Genomic DNA, 17,761 nt, shown 5'->3' with positions numbered 1-17,761 from the left:
ATAGACAACCTGCAAGGAAAGTGAAAGGTTAAGTTGTATACTCTAAAGAAAAAGGGGTCGACTTCACCATTATGGTACGTAGCCCGTGCTCAATGGTCATCTAGGTTCCCTTCTCGTCTATGCCTCGGCTTAGCCTGGAAGTCACCCCTCTGCAGTTGTGGGTCTGCTCCCTTCTCCCTCTCCGAGTCACTGGAACCTCGTCCTTATCGGCTACTCTCTCCTCTTTGGATTCAAGCTCATCATCAGTCTTCCCTGGAATAAGTAATAGCTCTTCTGCTAACGGCCAGATGCCGCCTATGGTCTAGAAGCAAGTGCCCTTATCTCACTCAGACTTTCACTAATATAGAAGTGCATTCCCTCATGGAAATTTCCAGCTCGAAACCTGCCGCCCACCAAATTCCTGTACCTCCCCGTACCAAGGACACTTTCCCAGCCGGCCGGCCTGATGTAGTGTCTTCGGCATGAAGAAAAATACAATCCTTCGATAAGGGCCGGCCTGAACCGGTTCTCTCCGAGCGAATAACACCTCATAACTAAAACATCCCCCTCCCTCTGGAAAGGTCCCGGGCTGCCGGAGCAGAAAGAAAGATGGAGTCTCTCCCGTTTGAGGCCTACCAGGCCTGAATTCAACACAGCTCCATGAAACAACCTCACTATAGGGCAAATTATCCTCAAGGCTAACAAATCTATTCCCTAGGCTATGTATATAGGCCCTGAGCTAAGGGTAGGAGCACGGGATGGTGTCACAAGTGTCTAATAGATAGGCCCTACTCACTACTCCAGTCCTTAGACTCGGATGGAAAGAGACTGAAGTCATATGGATTGCTCTGCAACACCGGAAGGCCGGGAAAATCGAGCAGTATAGAGGGGGTCGGACTTAGAGAGAGGTCCACACTTGTTCAGCTCGGAAGACGAAGGCATTGATACACCCATGTCTCGGGAGGGCTCGGTGACATCTCAAATAGTGACCCCCCCAAACGACTGACACACTGATATAATGGAACAACGGTCATCTAAGACGCACGGGGAGAGCGGCACGGCCTCGAACCGGAGTAAATGCAGACAGAGCGATATCCAATCCTAGCGGCACGATGTCTGGATCGTCCAGGCGTGCTACAACAATTGTAACAGTGAACGACATTCCAGCCAGAACCAGATGACTAAGAGCAGAAGTGGTGCTAGCGGGCACCTCCCTGGTGCTATTTTTAGACTGGTAGAAACAAAGCCACCACCCCACAGCAATGAACTAAAGTCTACATATGACAACCAGTTTGGACGTATCGCCCCGAGCGATAGGTCCCCTGAGTTGGGAATGTTCCCCAGTGTTTCAGTTTACCCCCACCCCCCTGCTCTCTTATCCCCCAGGTATCCTCAAGTGGGCGAGGAGACGGAAACAGACAGTGCAGATTAATTGTAAATGGCGAGTGGCAGGTGGGTTTGACGGGTTAAGGGGACGATATACATTGAGAAAACACGGATTCAACTTCACACTACATGTCCTACAAAATCCCTAATTCAGACATAAAATGTATCACACTGAATGTCAGGGGGATGCAAACAGCCCGCAAGCAGTACTCTATCTATGCATACATTAAGAGACAGCAGGCCCAAGTAGCCCTCCTGCAAGAGACACACCTGTGAAGGAAGTAGACCGTCTGCGCAAAAAATGGCAGGGCATTATCTGCGCCACAACATATTCCACATTTGCAAGAGGTGCACTTATATGGCTCAGACCAGGGGTGCCATTCAAAGAGCAAACACGATTAATAGATAAGGATGGGCGATATGCGCTAATGACAGGGCCGTTAGAGGGTCAACCGCTACTCATAGGGAGTATATACCCTCCCAATGTAGAACAAGAGCAATACTGGGATAGACTCACGGGCGTATTGGCTCACCACACGTCGATCCCGTGGCTCCTAGGGGGAGATAACAATTGCACACTAGATATGCACCTAGACCGATCGCATCCCCCACCGTTACACTCACCTTCCTATAAACAAACTGAGCGCTTCCGGAGATGGGCGGATCGATGGGCGTTGGACGCCTGGAGGGCTCGGAACCCAACCGCCAAACTCTACTCCTTTCACTCCATCACTCACAATTTGAGAGTCCGGCTCGACAGGTTTCTGTGCTCCATGGTACTCCTACCCAAAGTGCAGCACGCTGACTACTTGGGCAGGATAGTGTCTGATCACGATGCGCACACAGTAACCCTTAGATGGTGACCGCCCCAGTCCCAAACGTGGAAGCTACCCCAAGAATGCCTCACTGACAAGGCGTTCCGCCAAATCCATGGGGAATACATTCAGGAACACTTTCTACAGAACGCTGGCACGGCATCCTCCAGGTCAATGGAATGGGACGCATTTAAGGTCAGCGCCAGGGAACACTGCATCCAACAGATGGTAGGGGTGAGGAGAGTACTGGAAAGCGCCTTACAAAATGCAGAGACTAAATTGGCGGAACTGTCAAAAAACATAGACCAAGGGAAAGCCACACTAGCACAACTGTCAACAGCTAAAACCTCTCACGCAGAAACAATGCGAGACCTGCGCAAATACAACTTTCGCGCTTATGCAGCTAAAGCACACCGGGAGGGTAATAGAACGGGGTCACTATTGGCTTGGTTAGCCAAACAGGACACAACGACACACCCCATCACAGGACAAAGATGGGCAGCCCAAATACTACCAAATCGACATATTACACATATTTCATGACTACTGCGCGGAAATATACCGAGCTCCAAAGACGGAGACGCCACAAGAGTTGGCCCAGTTTCTGGGCCCATGCCCGAAATCTCCCCCGCAGACAGGAAGGAATTAGAAGGGAAGATCACACCCGCAGGCGTAACTCATGATCAGGTCGTTAGCGCGAAAGAAGGCGCCAGGAATGGACGGCTTTCCACTCGAGTATTATAGCACGTTTGCGTCCCAGGTGGCGCCTCGGCTGACATCTATGTACGAGGATGCATTAATCAGAGGGACGCTCCCGGAATCGCTTCGGGCACCGATCCTACTGACATTCCTGAAGCCACACAGAGACCCCACACTCCCAGCCTCCTACAGACCGATAACGCTCTTAAACACGGACTGCAAAATTCCAGGGGAGCTATTGGCCGATCGCTACAGTCAAATCCTTCCGGCTTTGGTGCACCCTGACCAATGTGGCTTTGTTCCACAACGCAATACCTTACTTAACTTACGTAGGCTATTTTATATTCAAGACAGAGCAAAAGACCGATTACCATGAGCAGCATGCCTGATCTTGGATCTAGAGAAAGCGTTTGATACCTTAACGTGGCCCTATCTGTTCGCAGTCCTCCGGAAAATAAATGTCGGCCCCACACTTATGGCATATACTCAGCTCCTCTACAGAGACCTCACTTCTAGGGTACGAATCAGCAAACTTATTTCATCCCCATTCCCGGTAGCGCAAGGGACCAGGCAAGGGTGCCCCCTTTTCCCTCTCCTCTTCGCTCTGGCAGTGGAACCTTTGGCCATTAGATTGCGACGGGAGGGGGAGACGTGGAAAATCCCAATAGCAGATACAACACATTGCGTATCACTATATGCAGATGATCTTCCGATTTATGTTCGGGACGTTACGGATGATCTCACCCCAATATGGACAGTGTTACAGGAGTTCGGAGAGGCTTCGGGACTTAGAGTCAAATGGGGAAAATCGACTATTTTTCCACTCAGCCCCCATCTGGCGCCTCTGGAGATCACGGTGGGCACCCAGACTCTAGCGTGGAACGCTACGGCCCCCAGATATCTGGGAGTGCGGCTGTACCATTCCCCCGGGGATCTCTATGAGGGCAACCATCGCAAAGCGCTGGCGGGCTTGCGAACGGCGGTGGGTTTCTGGAAGACACTACCTCTGGCACCCATCGGGCGCGTAGCCATAGCAAAAGTGATTATGGTTCCTAGAATGCTCCATTACGTCACCAATCTCCCGGTAGTCCCACCGCGCTCCTTTCGGGAACTAGACGCGCTACTTGCAGCTCTGATTTGGGGAGACGGTCGTCATAGAATACCACTGCGCACGTTGTACCTGCCCACGACTTGCGGAGGCCTGGGAGCTCCATCCTTCGAAACATATTTCCTCGCGGCGCAACTCCAATGGCTCTCTCACTGGACAGCAGAAAGGCACGTGGGAGAAACAATAACCGAGGACGGCAGACTACCCCTCTCAGCTATCAGAAGAATGTTAAGCCAGGCACCAAACCGGCGCGCACACACCCGCTACAGGTTTCTATAGCCCGCAAGTGTATGATGCGAGTGCACCGTATGTCGAAGGGACGACCACTGTACTCTCCATTACTTCCCCTGGTGGGATTCCCCCGGAGGAGTGAATACTACACCGCGGGAGCCCTTCGGGTATGGACCGATCACAATGTAACAGAGGTGGAGGCTGTTTCATGAGGGGCAACTGAAGACATATGCCCAGATGGTCGAGTGGTATGACCGCCCACAAGGACAGTTTCTAATGCACAGACAACTCTTAGACAGTGGTCGCCAATACTGGTACCTTTGGGATGGGGAGCCCCCGACACATCCAGTGCTACACACAATACTGCGAATGGGAGCGGGTAGGCACTTAATCACTTAGCATTACAAAGCGATTCGGGAACTGACTAATATCTCCCTTGACGGACTGCGACAGACGTGGGAAGACGACGTGGGTCGGGCATTCCACGATAAAGAGTGGAGCCAAGCTTTGGAATATCCCAAAAAGGTTTCCAGAAATGCGCGATTCAAAAACACAGTTTAATATTCTACACCGCGCGCATCTCACGCCGAATAAACTACACCGATTCTACCCTGATACACGATTCACATGCCCCCGAACTTTAAGCACATGTTCTGGGATTGTCCCTCCATACAACCATACTGGGACAAGGTTCATCATGCACTTCGAACAACGGTCAATCTCCCGAACATCTCCACATGGGAGGCATGCGCTCTGGGGGTCTTCCGGAAAAAGAAGTCTGCAAAATTACAATGGCGATTCGCATCCTTAGCCATCCTCTTGGCAAAGAGGAATATAGCCATGCATTGGAGAGCCCCTACCGGGCCTCTGGAAGCAGCTTGGGTGGGGGCAATGAACAAATGGGGGGCAGCGGAGGAAGAGACCTTGAGAGAGGAAGAAGTAAAGGGTACACGTAAACATCCAGTATCTATGGAATGGGCGCAGTTATTAATTCACTTCAAATAGGAGATGACAGCAGGGGAAACACCTGAAGCAACACAGCCCCCGCCCCACACCCCTCTCTATCTCCCGCGACACAGATCCCAACAATAGCGGAATAATAGACAGGTAAGAGGGCCGAATAGATTAGATGGACAATGTCCACACCCACGACCGCTCATTTCCCCCACGACGCAACCGTCGGACCTATAGCCAGTCATCTCCTCACTCGTCAGAACCGATCATCCTTGCCCACCTTGTGCGTCCCCTTCCCCCCTCGGCAGTTCTGACGCCGACTTAATCATCTGGAATAGATAATCAGACACACTACAGGGGAAGGCATACACAGATGATATACCAACCCTCGCTACCATGTGACACAACGGTCCAGACACCGCAGGATACATTACCGTCCAGTGGGGCAAATCAGTAGATGATCTATGGACTATGATGTATTAATGTATTTTGAGGACTAGAAAATAAATGAAATTGAGAGGGTGGTAATCTGGGAGGAATAATCCTCTTAAGGCCTTCCATGAAGGCTTTGATCGCAGGTACTCTAAATAATGACAAGTGTTGTCGATTTTGTAAGTAGGCTGCTAATGCTGCTAGGTGGAGACGTATGGATGAGTACGCTAAATTACATCTTTGCAAGTGTAGTAAGTAGCAAATGATGTTCTGGAGGGATGCATCCAGTGGGCGTATATCATTGTTAGTGCAGTAAATGGCAAATCTTTTCCATTTTGCAGCGTAGCAGGCTCTGGAGGTAGGTCGTCTGGCCTCTTTCATAATATTCATGCAGTCTGGTGGTAGGTTGAGATAACCGAACTCTAGGACTTCAGGAGCCAGATCGCTAGATTCAGTTGACCTGGATCTGGATGTCTTATTTCTCCATAGTTCTGGGTTATTAAGGACGGGAGAGATGCAGTTTTTGGTGTGGAACTAGAGCGAGTTCCAGCAGTGTTGTGAACCAGGGCTGGCGTGCCCATGTGGGAGCTACTAGGATTAGCTTGAGAGACTGTTGCCTGAGCTTGCGTACCATGAATGGAATGAGTGGGAGAGGCGGAAAAGCGTACGCAAATCTGCCTGACCAGTTCATCCTTATCGCATTGCCCTTCGACTGTGGGTGGGGAAACCTGGCGGCGATGGTTGGGCATTTTGCGTTTGTGTGTGGCGAACAGATCTATGTCTGGTTGGCCCCATTTTTGGAAGAAGGGGAGTAGGACTTGTGGATGTAATTCCCATTCGTGGATCTGTTGAGTGTCGACTCAAAAGGTCGGCAATCTGATTGTGAACTCCTGGAAGGTGTTCTGCAAGCAGGTATATGTTCTGGGGAATGGCCCATCTCCAAATGTTCTGTGTGAGCTGGGACAGCTGGAGAGAATGTGTGCCTCCTTGTTTTTGCATATAATACATGGCTGTCATGCTGTCCGTCCGGATGGGGACAGTTTTGTTCTGGAGATGTAATTGGAATGATTTTAGTGCTAGGAATACTGCCAGTAGTTCCAGGTAATTGATATGGAGCACTTTCTGTTGAGTGGTCCATTTGCCCTGAGTGGTGTGTCCTAGGAGATGGGCTCCCCAGCCCGTGAGATGCGTCGGTTGTCAGCACTATTTGTGGAAGAGGCTCTAAGAATGGCCGCCCTGATTCCACTGATCTGCTAGACACTCTTGCAAGGGACACATTTGAAGTCTTGCATAAGGCACAATGAAGATGCATGACGCCATCATGCCTATGAGTTGCATGAACACTCTTGCTGGAAGAGAGTGTTGGGTTTGAAATTTTGCGATGAGAGCTTGTATATTGGCTATCCTGGCTGGGCTGGGATATGCTAGGGCTTTGGAGGTATTTAAGGTGGCTCCCAGATATTGATGTATGTGGGAGGGTTGGAGATGAGATTTGGGATAGTTTATTGTGAATCCCAAGTTGTGTAAGATTTGAATAGTTTGGTGAGTGTGTATAACGCATTTGTTGAATGAGTTGGCTTTTATTAGCCAATCGTCTAGATACGGGAAGACATGAATTTGTTGTCTTCTGAGATGCGCTGCTACTACTGCTAGGCATTTGGTGAATACTCTGGGCGCATTTGTTACCCCGAATGGAAGGACTGTAAACTGATAGTGTTGTCCGTCCACTACAAATCTTCGGTACTTCCTGTGAGCAGGATGCAAGGGAATGTGGAAATAAGCGTCCTTGAGATCTAGTGTGGCAAGGAAATCGCCTTGTTGTAGTAGTGGTAGCACTTGTTGAAGAGTGATCATATGGAAATGATCTGAGTTTATGTACAGATTTAGGAGTCTGAGGTCGAGTGTTGGTCTTAGAGTCTCGTCCTTTTGGGGGATTAGGAAGTACAGTGAGGATACCCCTGTACCCTGATATTGTAAGGAAACTGGTTCTATTGTGTGTTTTTGAAGCAATGAGAGAACTTCTTGTTTGAGGAGCGTAAGATGGTCTGGTGACATGGAACGCTGCTGGAGTGGAATGTGTGGGGGGGTAGTGGTGAGTTCCAGGCAGTAACCATACTGGATAATTTGTCTTACCCACTTGTCTGTTGTGATGGAGTACCAGACAGGTAGGAACTGTGAGTCTTCCCCCGACTGGAGTGGAATGGTCTGGGGGGAGTGGAGGAAAGTCACTGTTTTGTGGCGGGAGAGGTACGAGTGTTGGTATTGCCTCGAGCTCGTCCCTTGGTGTTGCATCCTCTATATCCTCCTCAAAAATATCCTCTACTGGGGTAGAGGCTTTGAACGTGGAGGAGGTGTCTGCTCCCATATTTTTGGAGGCTCCTCTGTAGAAGGAGCGTCGAAAGGAGCCACGTGGTTGTGGAAACTGCAATTCTCCCATGGACTTAGCAGTCACAGTGTCTTTATTCATTTTTTCAAGTGCAGTGTCTACTGCTGGTCCAAACAGCTGTTCTTGGTTAAATGGTTGGCTAAGTATGGTCCTTTGTACTTCTGGCTTAAAGCCTGAAATGCGTAGCCATGCATGGCGTCTAAGGAGTACACTTGTGTTTATTGCTCTAGAGGTGGTGTCTGTGGCGTCAAGTGCACATTTAATTGACGCATTTGAGATACGTTTTCCCTCTTGTATAAGGTCATTTGCCTGGGTCTTGTATTGGTCTGGCAGGTGCTGTAGCAGATTCTCCAACTGATCATAGTGAGCCCTATCGTAGCGTGCTAATAGGGCTTGGGTGTTGGCAATACGCCAATGATTAGCAGCTTGTGCTGCTAATCGTTTGCCCGAGGCTTCTAATAGTTTGGATTCTTTGTCTGGGGGTGGTGTATCGCCCGTGGTATGGGAGTTGGCGCGTTTCCTTGCGTTGGAAACGACCAAAGAATCCAGGGGGAGCTGTCCTTTGATGTAACAAGGATCTTCTGGGGCAGGTCTATATTTTTTCTCAATTCTTGGGTTAAGCACCCTGGCACGGACGGGGTCTTTAAATACTTCTGTGGCGTGTTTTATGACCCCTTTGATCATGGGTAAAATTTGTACCGACTTCTGAGACTGTTCAAAAGTGTCTAAGAGGAAGTCTTCCTAGTGCTGCTCTGTGTACTAGTTGTCCAAACCCCAGGTGGTCATCTGGAGGTGATGGTTTGGAGGGATATGGTGTAGGGTCAGGCATATCTGGTAGAAGGTATGCCCAATCATCCAATGGTGCGGTATCTGGATCCGTGAACGGATCATTAAGATCACCAGGGTCACCCCCTCCCCCAGGTCATCCTCATCATCCTGTGGAGGTGGTGTATGTGAAGGAGATGGTAGAGGTAATGGTGGTGTAGGCAGAGGGGGTGGGGTAGGAGGTCGTATGGGAGAGGAAGGAGGAATAGGTGATGTTGCAGAGTCCTTTTTTATAGGAACCGGGGCAGGTGTGTCCAGTTTCCGTTTCTTACATGGCACTGCAGTGACATGCCCAGTTTTTGGATAAAAATGGATCTTTTTTTGTGTTGGATCTGGATGGAAAAGTTCTTGTTCTTCAGGAACAGATTTTGGCGCCAATTTTTTCGGTTCCGATAGAGATTTTGGTTGATCGGTGGAGTCTTTGGCTTTAGGAGGTGTATTATAGTCCTTAGCCGGTGGTTTCGGTGCCGAAGTGGAGTCTTTCGGCTTGGGAACTTTCGGTGCCGGTTTATCTATGGGCCTCGATGTTTTTGGTGCCGAAGGTGTCTGATCAGATTTCGGTGCCGAGAGGTCTTTTGTCTTCGGTGCCGGGGGTACAATGACATGTGGCTTACTCGGGCCCGAGCCACCGGAAGGCTTATGTTTCTTCAGAGCCGAGCCCAGAGGCAGGGCTTCTGAAGGATGTTTTCCGTCTCGACTGAGGCCAGCTGGCGAAGTCTTGACCAATGCCTTTGGTTTTGGAGGGGTTGGGGCAGGGGCAGTGGTACTCACGTGTTGCCCCGGAGTAATGGGGTCGTCTGAGTCGTCTGCTTGTGAGATGATCTGAAGTTCCTCGGAATCTTCTTCCGGGACATCGGACCCTCATCAAAGATGTTTTCTGGTTCCGGGGCTGGGCTGTGTGCCATGATATGGCGTCGAGTTCTTCGATCCCGAAGGGTCTTTTTGGATCGAAATACAGCTGGCTTCGTCGTGTTCCGGTGATAGGCACAGGTTGCAGACTTTGTGATGGTCACTGTGCGGAAATTTTGCTCCACACTGGGGGCATTTTTTAAACTGCGTCCTTTCCATGAGCCGTAGGCCTCACGGCGTGGATAGGCCCAACCGCCCGCGTCGACGTCCGGAATCGAGCCGATGAATTCGATGTCGAGGAAAGGTGCTTCGATGTAGTTGTAGACTTTTTTTCGCTTCGAAAAGCTTGTACTTGAGAGTTGGAAAGTTACATCCGAACCCAATGGCAGAAAAAAACAATCTGAGGATGGAGTGGATGCCCATGCGCACTGTAGTCCTAGGGAGGAGTCACCTATCTCGTGACCAAAGACTTCTTCCGAAGACAACAACAACCTGCAAGCATCCAAGCCCAACACCAGATGGCGATCTACTGTCCTAAGTGTGTGATCTGCAGCTCATATGCCTCGAACATGTTTTTCCTTCACGTGTACGTGGGGTTCACTCAATCCGGTTAGAAAACATTTCTCTCAATTATAGATTTCAAACTGCAGAATCACATTTGAAGTTATGTTAAGTGTTGCTCTATTAAACCGCTAAATGAGAAGTAATGTGAGAATTTATGAAAATAAATAAGGACCAAACACGATAAATGTATCAATTATGCAAGGACAAAACCAAATTATTATTGGATAACTGTGGAACAGAAACTTTCAAAGTCTTTTTTAACCGTGCAACAGAATGCATTCCCTCCCACTTAAAAAAATATATAGTTTTACAAAAAGAATTGGCTTCCAGTTTGAATTAAATTCAACTCGTAAGTCTCAGATGACTATCCCCTTTTTCTGCAACGATATTATTCCCTCGCTACCCATAAAGCAAGCACGGATCCACTGGACCTGCACACTATTAGACAAACACCTCGTTTAAACACAACACTGATATCTCAACCATTCTGGCAAATGTGCTGGGCCTTCTTTTGCCAGATCCCTGTATTATGACCAGGAACAATTCATCTACAACTGACAGACATCTCACAACACTAGAAAAGCTGGTTGATATGTACTCTAAGACAAAAATACTTTTATCAACCTTGATGCCGAGAAATCTTTCCAACTGACACGCTGATCGCGCATATTGCTGTTGCGAAGGAAATTTTAATTTAGACCACTATTTACTGAGTATATCCTTCTGAATTCTAATGCCCACTCGACTAGCGTTCGATTTCCTCTTTGGCTGCTGTTCAAAAGGGCACAAAGTGAGTGGGATGCCCAGTGATCCTTTTGCCACAATGATGAGCGTGAGCATTCAACATTATCACAGCATCAACTGTACACAGAATGCAAGCAAACAACCCAATGTACTTAATTTGTAAATACGATTCTCACGATGGAGAACCCACCCATTCCTTTGAAGAGTACTCGAACAGGGCACAAGTCCCTTAGAGGCATCTGTGATTTTAAAATGAACTGCTTTAAGCATAAAATCTGTCACAGAATCCCCAGATGTTTCTGATGCTCTGCAACAGTGGTCCTCTCTTCATCTGGGACAACTGTGTTTCTTATTTAGAAGACATTTTATTCATTTGTGTTTACCTTCAATTAATACATTGCCGAAAAGGCAGATAATTTCCTAAAGGGTAAAGATACTCCATTCCAAGAACGTATTTGTCAGCAGCACACAGTGTGGATTCACTGATTAAGTATGCGGATCTGAATAACTGGTTGGAATTGTATAAGATTTTCTTTTATAATCTTATTTCTCAGTTAAGATTTTTAAAGCAGCGAGGTTGGATACTGGGAAAAAGTAATACAAAACGATAATAGGAAAATACCTTGAATAGATTTGTCACAATACGGCCAGGTCACAATAGCGATAAACGTCATTTTGGGGCGGGTCAAAAATGTATTTACCATCACACACATTCATATATTGGCATTGAGAAAACAATACAGATTTTTTGCGCCAGCACTTCGGATACCATGAATCTGATAGATGAAGATCTTAATCAGAATTCCTAACTTGAGCCTGTTCTGAGAAGTGAACACGTACATCTTAACTTATGTCAAGAACAGTTTTCTACAGCAGTCAGCAACTTCGGCATTGTATCATAATATTTTACATAAAAAAGCCCTAAGAAACAGGTGACTGTCTGCAGCTAACAGAATGACAGTTTTTTTAAACATACAATGTTGGTTTAAATCCATAGTGCATTGGTAGTAGGGTTAACTTGTCAAACATATTACGCATTGATGAACAAGCTGGCCCCATTATTATGGTGTATCTACATTCTGGTAGCAAACATTCCAAAAATATTTTCACATAACTTTCCGGTAGTCAAATCTTTTGTATGTTTCACAGCTTTTAAACCACTTTCAATAATGAGAACGTCTGATGTTTACCATGCTGTTCCACATCGTTTTCGACTGCCTGGTAATACTGTGCCAGTGATGCTGCTATATATCAAAAATAGTTTGAACACCTCCCAGAAGTATGGAGTTGACACCAACAGTGCCCACTTATCCACCAATACCAGTAAGTTCCGGGTGACTGCAGATAAACACCACACATTTCCACAGCTCAGATCACTGGCGTGTGCCATTTCACTGCAGTCATCTTTTGAGACGATATAATGGAGTCAGGGGCAATGGTCTTTTATATCGCAAACTGTCTGTATAGAGACCCAAGTCACACTTCAAAAGCTGTGCCACTGAAGCGTGGAGGATTTGCTTGAATCCAAACTCTAGCTCTACACTCGCACATTTATTAATGTTTCTGCAACCCATTAAAAAGTGGTGAGGGCAGGTAGGACTTTATTGGCGTGCTGTAATACGCGTTTGCTTTAATCAGAGGTGCTAGATCATAAGCTGTTCGACGTAAAGACAAAACTAAGGAAACAACTTCCAACACAGCATGGAGAAGGAGTGGTTAAAAAAAACACAATGAAGACCGTAATCTTAAAGAGGAAAAAAAGACCTAATCCCAATGTAAACATGTTCCGGGGCCCACATTCTGACAGAGCACGAGTAACTGTCGAGGGTGCGCGGCACAAGGACCGAGAAGCAGTGGTGCACCAAGCATTGGTGGAATGTAGGCGCATACTGCTTCATCTTTAACAGCTTAAGAAGCAAGCTAGCAACCTAACCTCTAGATGAGGTCTTGAGAACAGGATGCAACGACTAAAGCTCTATTGGCATACCCTTAAAGTGTTCCTTTGCCTAATTTTGAGAGATATAGGTTTGCTAACACACAACCGAGAGAACTTAGATGAAGTAACATGGCTAGGGCTACGTCCCTTCTCACCAAGATTCTCACTTTCAAAATTAAAAGAAAAGCACAACCCACTCACGAACAAGTGAACTCGAGTTATAAACGTATTTGCTACCCGACGAAGAGGAAACACAACACCGCATGGTAAACCACACTGCAAACTAAGGGGAAGTGAAGCAACAGTGAAAGTCCAATTTGATCGACCTTCAAGTAGTCATGGTACTACATCTGTCGAACAGTGTGAAGCAACCCATAATCTGCGAGATGTGATAAATCTCAGTGGCTACCACCATCTCTCGCAATACCAAGTGTTGTGACACGTGGTTAAGAAACATAAAAACTCTTCGACGACTGAATTAGCTGCTACTTTTCAAGATTAGGTAACACATGGAAGCAGTCTGGGTGGAAGCTAAATGAACCCTATGCAATAGAAGAGACTAAACATATGTGCTGTAACACCTGTAGGCATGTCCCTGATGATACAAACAAGCATGGCCAGCGGTCACCAAGTTACATTGCGTTGTGGTAGTGATTTACTAATCCACAAAAGCCCTTGACTGCTCCAACTGGCTCCCCACTGAATGTAATGTGATAGCAAATGCAGTCCCTCGCTGTATCCTTGACATATCGCATTCTTCAGACGATAAACTACTGATGATTTACCTTATTTTAGGGATTGGCGCTCTCCACCCTGACTAATGCTGCACCAAGACACAATCCTTTTGTTTGTGCCACTGCCAGCCACTTACCACTTTTTAAATGTAAGGGGAGATCTATTAGGGGAAGCGCGTCGTTAAAACCTTACTAAATGTCCCTTTATTTGAAAGTTGACATAAGTAGTTATACAAAACATCACACAACCCACATAGAAGTGGTTTGCCGTGTGCTTTACAAAGTCAAAACGCATTCCACCCACCTACCTGGCAGTCCTCAAAATGAATCGACACCAGGAGGTGTCCTCGGAAGAGCCGGTCTTGGAAGTTTTCTGGGATTGAGGGTTCTAGCTCTGGAGGGAAGGTGCGCTTGAGCCAGTCTATCCAAGACAATCCTAGAAGAGACTGCATCTTTGTTTCACTGATTTTACGCATCTTATTACGGAATTCTTTCACCTCTGGGTCCTTGAGGGCATCAAATTCATGTAAGCCTGAAAAAGGTAAAAGAAGTTATTTAGGTAACCGGGGCATTTCTATATTCTACAGTTTGACATCATAGAACATTAGTTGGAAGGAGGACTCTAAAAATATTAGTAACTGAAACAGCAATAAAGGACATTCGTGAAACATACTGAAGGATGTTTACTGTACTGATAACTGAATAAAAATGCTAAGTTTTTCAAAAGTGCACAAACTGGACAATATATACATCAATAAGAATTCAGGTCTCAATGGTAGCATCCTATAGGTTTTACGAGTGTAAAAAATACCTTTAAACTAAACAGTCAAATAAAGTATTGGTCTTTGAATGTAACATAAAATTAGAAAATGTTGCTGATTCCATAGACCTTAGCATGCAATAAACACCCTCATTTCCACCAGGCTGCTGTTGAAATTACATACTCCATCTTAATACTCTATTGTGGCCATTACTGAAAACCTTAAGTTGTTCCAGTCCCATTATTTTAATAGCTTTACTAATATATGGACATTTTAGAAGAAGATAAATAGACAAGGATTCAAAGTTTTGGAGGCGGGCCTTGGATTGACACGGTTAGTTATGTAGGGTGTACTGGATGAAATTTAGCCTTACCAGTTAAAACTGCCTTGTTCATTTTCGTCATTTATATTTGAAGGCATTACAATACTGTAGGAGATTGAGTTATTAGTTGTCCAGGATGTGAGGGTTGCACGAGTAATTGGTCCACAATGCCCCCTTGCTGGGGATCAAGCACCCTATTGTAGCGCTGGACTCCCCCAGGGTAGTGAAGCAGAGCAGTCCAAGGCCAACTAAGGGGGAAGTGGAGTGAGCTAGTAATTGTGTTTCGCTGTTAACAATCATTTATTAAGTATTAATATTGCATTAGTCTTTGAAAAGGGAAAAGTACATTTATTACACACATTACTAAATACTACACATTAGTTTTAAAATATATACTTAAGGCAGATATAAATACATTACATTATATTATGAGAAAACCTTTGACCCCTAAACGGTCATGACACCAAAATCACAGTACCTCCCCCACCATCTCAGCTATACCGGACAGCACATCACAAAATAGGGGTGTATAACTTCAAATTAAACAAGCCTATTGGCTTTATCAATGGTCATCACAACACATAAGTCAAGTCTATTGGCTTTAACAAGACCACCGCCTTATGCCCCTGCTGGCTCCCTGCCTAGCGGCTCCTCCTCTGTCGGCACGGGACACAGCAGGCTGCTTTTTCCCTCCACACTCCATGCGGGCAGGGTTTTCTGTATGTGGTAGCCTCCTCGATCTCACCCAGACACTGGCATGGCTGCGGGGGCAGCCACCACTGGGGGGCACTATGGCGCTCCCCCAGTCTCCTGCTTCTATGGGGCCTGGCCATGAGGGTCCCATGTTTCTTACCTCGCTGCAGAGGGGGCGCTCCCCCTGATCTTCATTGTCTCAGGGGCGCAAGATGGAGTCAAAGGCCCTTCTCTTTCGTGGAGGGGACAATGGCACTCCCCCGTCTTTTTGTTAGCACAAGGGGAGATGTGGGGCGTTGTAGGCAAGAATGAGCCACTTGCATGCCCCCCCCCCCTTTCCAGGTAAAAAAAATAATATCACTACCAGGTCCTTTCCCACCAAAACCTCAAAGATGATTCCCCCACCGAGATTTCCACCAGTTGTCTGGGCTTCCTTGTTTGTTTAGAGGGCCTGGGCTGCCTCCAGACCTGATACAGTGTGACAGGTAATTATAAAATGCAGATTTTCTTCCCCACCTCTTCTTCCTCAGGCGATGATAATTACTCCTTTTGTTTGGGGTGGCCTTTGTTTCCTCTGCTTGGTAGAAATGTAATTAACTTGGCCCAGCAAGGTGACAAAAGGCCTGGGCTCTGATCCCTACCTGAGACAGAGAAATATGAAAATTCTGGACGACCTAAAAAGTGTATGATGTTGGAACCTATGTGAGTGAACTTGGGTGCACATTTTCCACACCTCGCTGGACTTTGGAGGCCTAAGAGACGCAAAACTGCACTTTCAGACAAATTTCCCCCTATGTGTATAAAAAAGTGTCACGGCAGACAAAAACGTAAACCATACTAACTTCATCTAGGAGTGCCCACTAATATTATAATTTTAAAAGAACAAAGGTCTCTAGCTTAAACATAAATAATGTAACTATTTCCACACAGACTTGGATAAGACCTATGTGCACTCATCCTGTGTCCAGCCGGACAGAGGATCATTTATTTTGAAAATTACAAAAGGTTTGAAACAAGATAAAGAAGCACGAAAGCAATGAAACAAGGGTACAATCCTGTACCGAGTTTTCAACAAAGGAAATGAGAAGAAGAAAAAAGTAGCAGGCAAAAACTTTGGGAGCAAACAGGGAGGCTTACAATACAATAAAGAACTCAAGTAAGCTCAGACCAACAGAAACCACAATACATTTTTACAGTGGATACATTGTGGTACTGTTATGGAAAGTCGACGTTTCGATCCCTAGCTCCTAATACAGTGGGATCATCCTCAGGACTACAAATTACAAAAGTTGCCTGATATGAGTTATACGCCTGTTGGAATGAACAAGGGAGAAGAAGGAGATAAGAAAACAAAGTCCACCGTTAAAATAGGGAAAGGAAACAGGTCAGCATTCATAGGAAATGTACAAAAAACAATTGTGAGGTCCTAGAATGAGAACGTAGAATTGTGCCACATGCACTGACTGTTGTTTAAATGACAGTGAGCAAGACAATGGGCTTAGTGAACAAAGGTGAGCAATTGGCGATGGTTGAGGCGCGGAAAGATAAAACCGTTTGCTGGCCATGAACGGGTGAGAAATCAGCAGTGAGAATATAGGACGTATTTAAACGGTCCTGTGAAATTAATTGGACTAACGCGGTAGCAGTTGTGAGGGGGTGAGGAGGGCGACGACGTCCTTGTGGATTGCATGCCGGACCATTTGAAGTGATCGAATCTATTGAGTGCGAGGCGTAGTGATGGTGATCGCTTGGTGGCTAACCTTCAATAAAGTAGTAGAGTACGAGGCGTCGTCGTGCTGGCGCTGGGCGTGAGCAGTGGTGCTCAATCTTCGAATGACCAACGGATGGCACGGTGGTGGGATTATTGTTGCGTGGATATGCCTTAAAATAAGGAAGGAAGACTAGATGACACACTGAATGGTGTGGGGATTTGCCACGAGTGAAAGGAGGCCGAGTCTTCAATACCTTAGAGTGAGCAGGTGGCGCCGCTCGTCGTTGCGTCAGGAAGGTGTAGCGACCGGGCTGGATTCAAGGCAGGGATGGATTATGCAAACAAGGGAAGAGTGGGAGGCAGCAACCGATGGCTGCCGGAATAGGACAGAGATGCGGGAGAAGGAATGTTGTTAGGGGAGGTGATAGGAACAGTACGGAAGATGCCTGCAGTTATGGTTGGGGTTGCGGGCTTACCTTAAGAAAGTCTCGTGGTCGCGTCAGGGAGGTGTAATAACCAGGCTGAATACAAAGCAGAGAATGCTTCTGCGTGTTGGGAGAGGAATGGGCGGCAGCAAGCGATGGCTGTCGGTATTCGGTCAGAGCTGTGGGAGAGGGAGGCTCGTTAGGGGA

General features: G+C 46.8%; 1 protein-coding gene across 4 annotated transcripts in view; it reads right to left on the bottom strand.

Annotated features, from left to right (window-relative positions):
• Nucleotides 1-17,761, bottom strand: part of PIK3CB (phosphatidylinositol-4,5-bisphosphate 3-kinase catalytic subunit beta) — a 965,971-nt gene that overhangs the window by 520,721 nt on the left and 427,489 nt on the right. For all 4 annotated transcript variants that reach the window (XM_085634521.1, XM_085634524.1, XM_085634523.1 and 1 more), the window contains one exon: nt 13,951-14,174. In XM_085634521.1, coding sequence (XP_085490647.1) covers nt 13,951-14,174 — 224 coding nt within the window. The remainder of the gene's footprint in view (nt 1-13,950; nt 14,175-17,761) is intronic.

Source organism: Triturus cristatus, chromosome 11 (assembly GCF_964204655.1).
Source record: "Triturus cristatus chromosome 11, aTriCri1.1, whole genome shotgun sequence".
In the NCBI taxonomy this organism is placed as follows: domain Eukaryota; kingdom Metazoa; phylum Chordata; class Amphibia; order Caudata; family Salamandridae; genus Triturus; species Triturus cristatus.
The sequence above is the reverse complement of the archived record's forward strand: the minus strand, read 5'-3'. Positions and strand labels throughout refer to the sequence as shown.